Source organism: Dichomitus squalens, assembly GCF_000275845.1.
Source record: "Dichomitus squalens LYAD-421 SS1 unplaced genomic scaffold DICSQscaffold_478, whole genome shotgun sequence".
Classification (NCBI taxonomy): domain Eukaryota; kingdom Fungi; phylum Basidiomycota; class Agaricomycetes; order Polyporales; family Polyporaceae; genus Dichomitus; species Dichomitus squalens.
Window position 1 is genome coordinate 1 of NW_006767360.1, and position 2159 is coordinate 2159.

At 55.1% G+C, this 2159-nt stretch overlaps 1 protein-coding gene across 1 annotated transcript; it reads left to right on the forward strand.

Annotated features, from left to right (window-relative positions):
* Positions 1 to 1201: 1201 nt before the first annotated feature.
* Positions 1202 to 2132, forward strand: DICSQDRAFT_176165 (uncharacterized protein; the record flags this gene model as incomplete). The annotated part of the gene is made up of 3 exons (XM_007371925.1): positions 1202 to 1342; positions 1400 to 1482; positions 1541 to 2132. 3 exons carry the CDS (start codon positions 1202 to 1204, stop codon positions 2130 to 2132), a joined length of 816 nt encoding a protein of 271 aa, XP_007371987.1.
* Positions 2133 to 2159: the final 27 nt, after the last annotated feature.

The window sequence follows — 2159 nt, forward strand, 5'->3', positions numbered from 1 at the left end:
CCGGGAAATACAACATTCATGGGACAAGCTAGTAGATGATTTGGAACAGGATGACTACGCATTAGACAGTGACGATGAAGATGTATCTGTATTGTAGCTGCGGTGATGCATACTGATATGCTACAAGCCCAGGCTTAAGCCTGACCCAGCCCAGGCCCAGCCCGAGCCCGCCACTAGGGCCCGGCTCGAGTGTTCAGTGAGCCCGAGCCCTCCAAAGCCGGGCCCTAGCCCGGGGTTTTGAGCCCGGCCCGGCCCTGCACAACACTAATCGCGGGGCATTTCCCCGCATCGCTTGGTACGAGGACGGGGTTCTATGAACGAGGCACAATTGGACTGCTGATGATTGGGTTCAAATTTCAAACCCCATACAGGGAACCGACGCCATTACGGACGCACACGTCCAAATGTATCCCTTCCTCTTGTCGTATACAGGCGCCTACTTAGCGCCCTATGCGTGCAGCCTAGCAGGCATACTCAATTCATGTCGGTCGCTCAAGTCGCGGCGCATCGGCAGGGTGGCTACACCCTGCTTGTTCACTCGATTGTTACCGCTGGAAGCCCTGAAGTGGACACACAAGTATGTTTCTGCACGTTTAAAGCAAAATCGGGGGGATGGTGCTCAAGTTCAGACAGCGGTCTTTCGGTCACGGTTCCCAGCAGCCGTTTATAGGCGCCCCTCAAGCGCGCGAAGAAATGAGCGGCCGACGAGAAACGAGCACTCTGTAAACCAGAACAGGCAGGTGTCTCTTTGGATGTGTGCATCCATTTTGTCGATTGTGTGTGTGTGAGTTGACCATCCAGCTTTCTGTTTCCCCGTTAACGCTCTGGGACCATCGGTCCGTTCCTCATGACCCATGGTCGTCTTTAGAACAACATGGGTTCCATATATGTGCCAAGCGCAATTCGGTCCAAGTCCTCAGCTGAGGGTGGTCTGAATCCTAGTACCGGTGAGGCCGGGGTTATCTTGTCGTTCACGTCTTCTATTCGTCTGCAGCAACGATGGAACTGACATCAATTATCATGTGGTGAGTGTCAGATGGTACGAGGCCTGCCGTGCCGGCGGCAATTATCAGCTACCACTGAATGCCGCATGCATGCATGACTTCTGCTGGCAGGTACCCCAGCTATAAAAGCAGTTCCAAGAGTGGCCCATGTATTCTTCATCCCCCTCTCATATCTCTGACCAGCGACCGGAAACAACATGGTCGGCACAGTGAAACAGAAGCTCTACATTCGTAGCGTCCCGCCTGGGATGACCCTAACGATCACCGAACTCAACACCTTGCCTCCTAACCCGCCGGAGCAGTGGAGGGCAGCATTGTATGTGAATGATTCGCAAGTTGTACGTTGTCTCTAAATTATATCCGGACATTCGTGATGCTAACGGCACGATGAGTAGCAAGCGCCCATCGTCGTAGATCCAAGCAAGAATTCCGGGTACATCGGCGAGGTGAAGATGTATGGCACTCATCCATTCCCCATGTAAGACTTTTCCGTCCTACGCAATTTACATCGTATTCACGACCATGGTGTTCTGCAGTAATAGTCCAGGGGCTCGTCTCGAGATCATCTTCAAGCTCACGGGTACTCCCACTCGCGCGCTCGACGAAGCCGCTGCAGAGAAGTTCATCGCAGATGGCCGTGCGGAGAATCATCTCCTCGAGGAGACGGTCACGGACGAGACCGTGGCTGAGATAGGGCCGATCCCGGCCGATCTCCCAGCTGCTACACGGATCGTTGAAGACTGGCCTGCCCCGAGCGCGGCGTTCGACATCAAAGCCGATGAAGAGGGCACCACCAGGGCCGTCTCCTCCCAGGACCAGTTCGGTCGCATCATTGTGGGGACCACCAAGTGGGGATTGGTACAGCGTCCGGACTATGCCGTCACGTACTATCAGTGGAGCGACACGACTCCGATCTCCCTTTCCTCTGCTATCCCAGCGACGATCATCGGGATGCCTGACCCCGCGCACGTCGTCGTCGGGTTCGACGCGGATAAGAGAGAGATAGGCATCAACGCTACGACATCCACGGATGTGGCGAACACGATGGCGAGCTATGCGATGCGAGGCATACTGTGGGCGAATGAGAAGGCGGCGGGATGGGTCCTGAAGTTCTTCTGGCCTTTCTAGTGGTGTTCCTGTGAGGGAGTCCTTGTA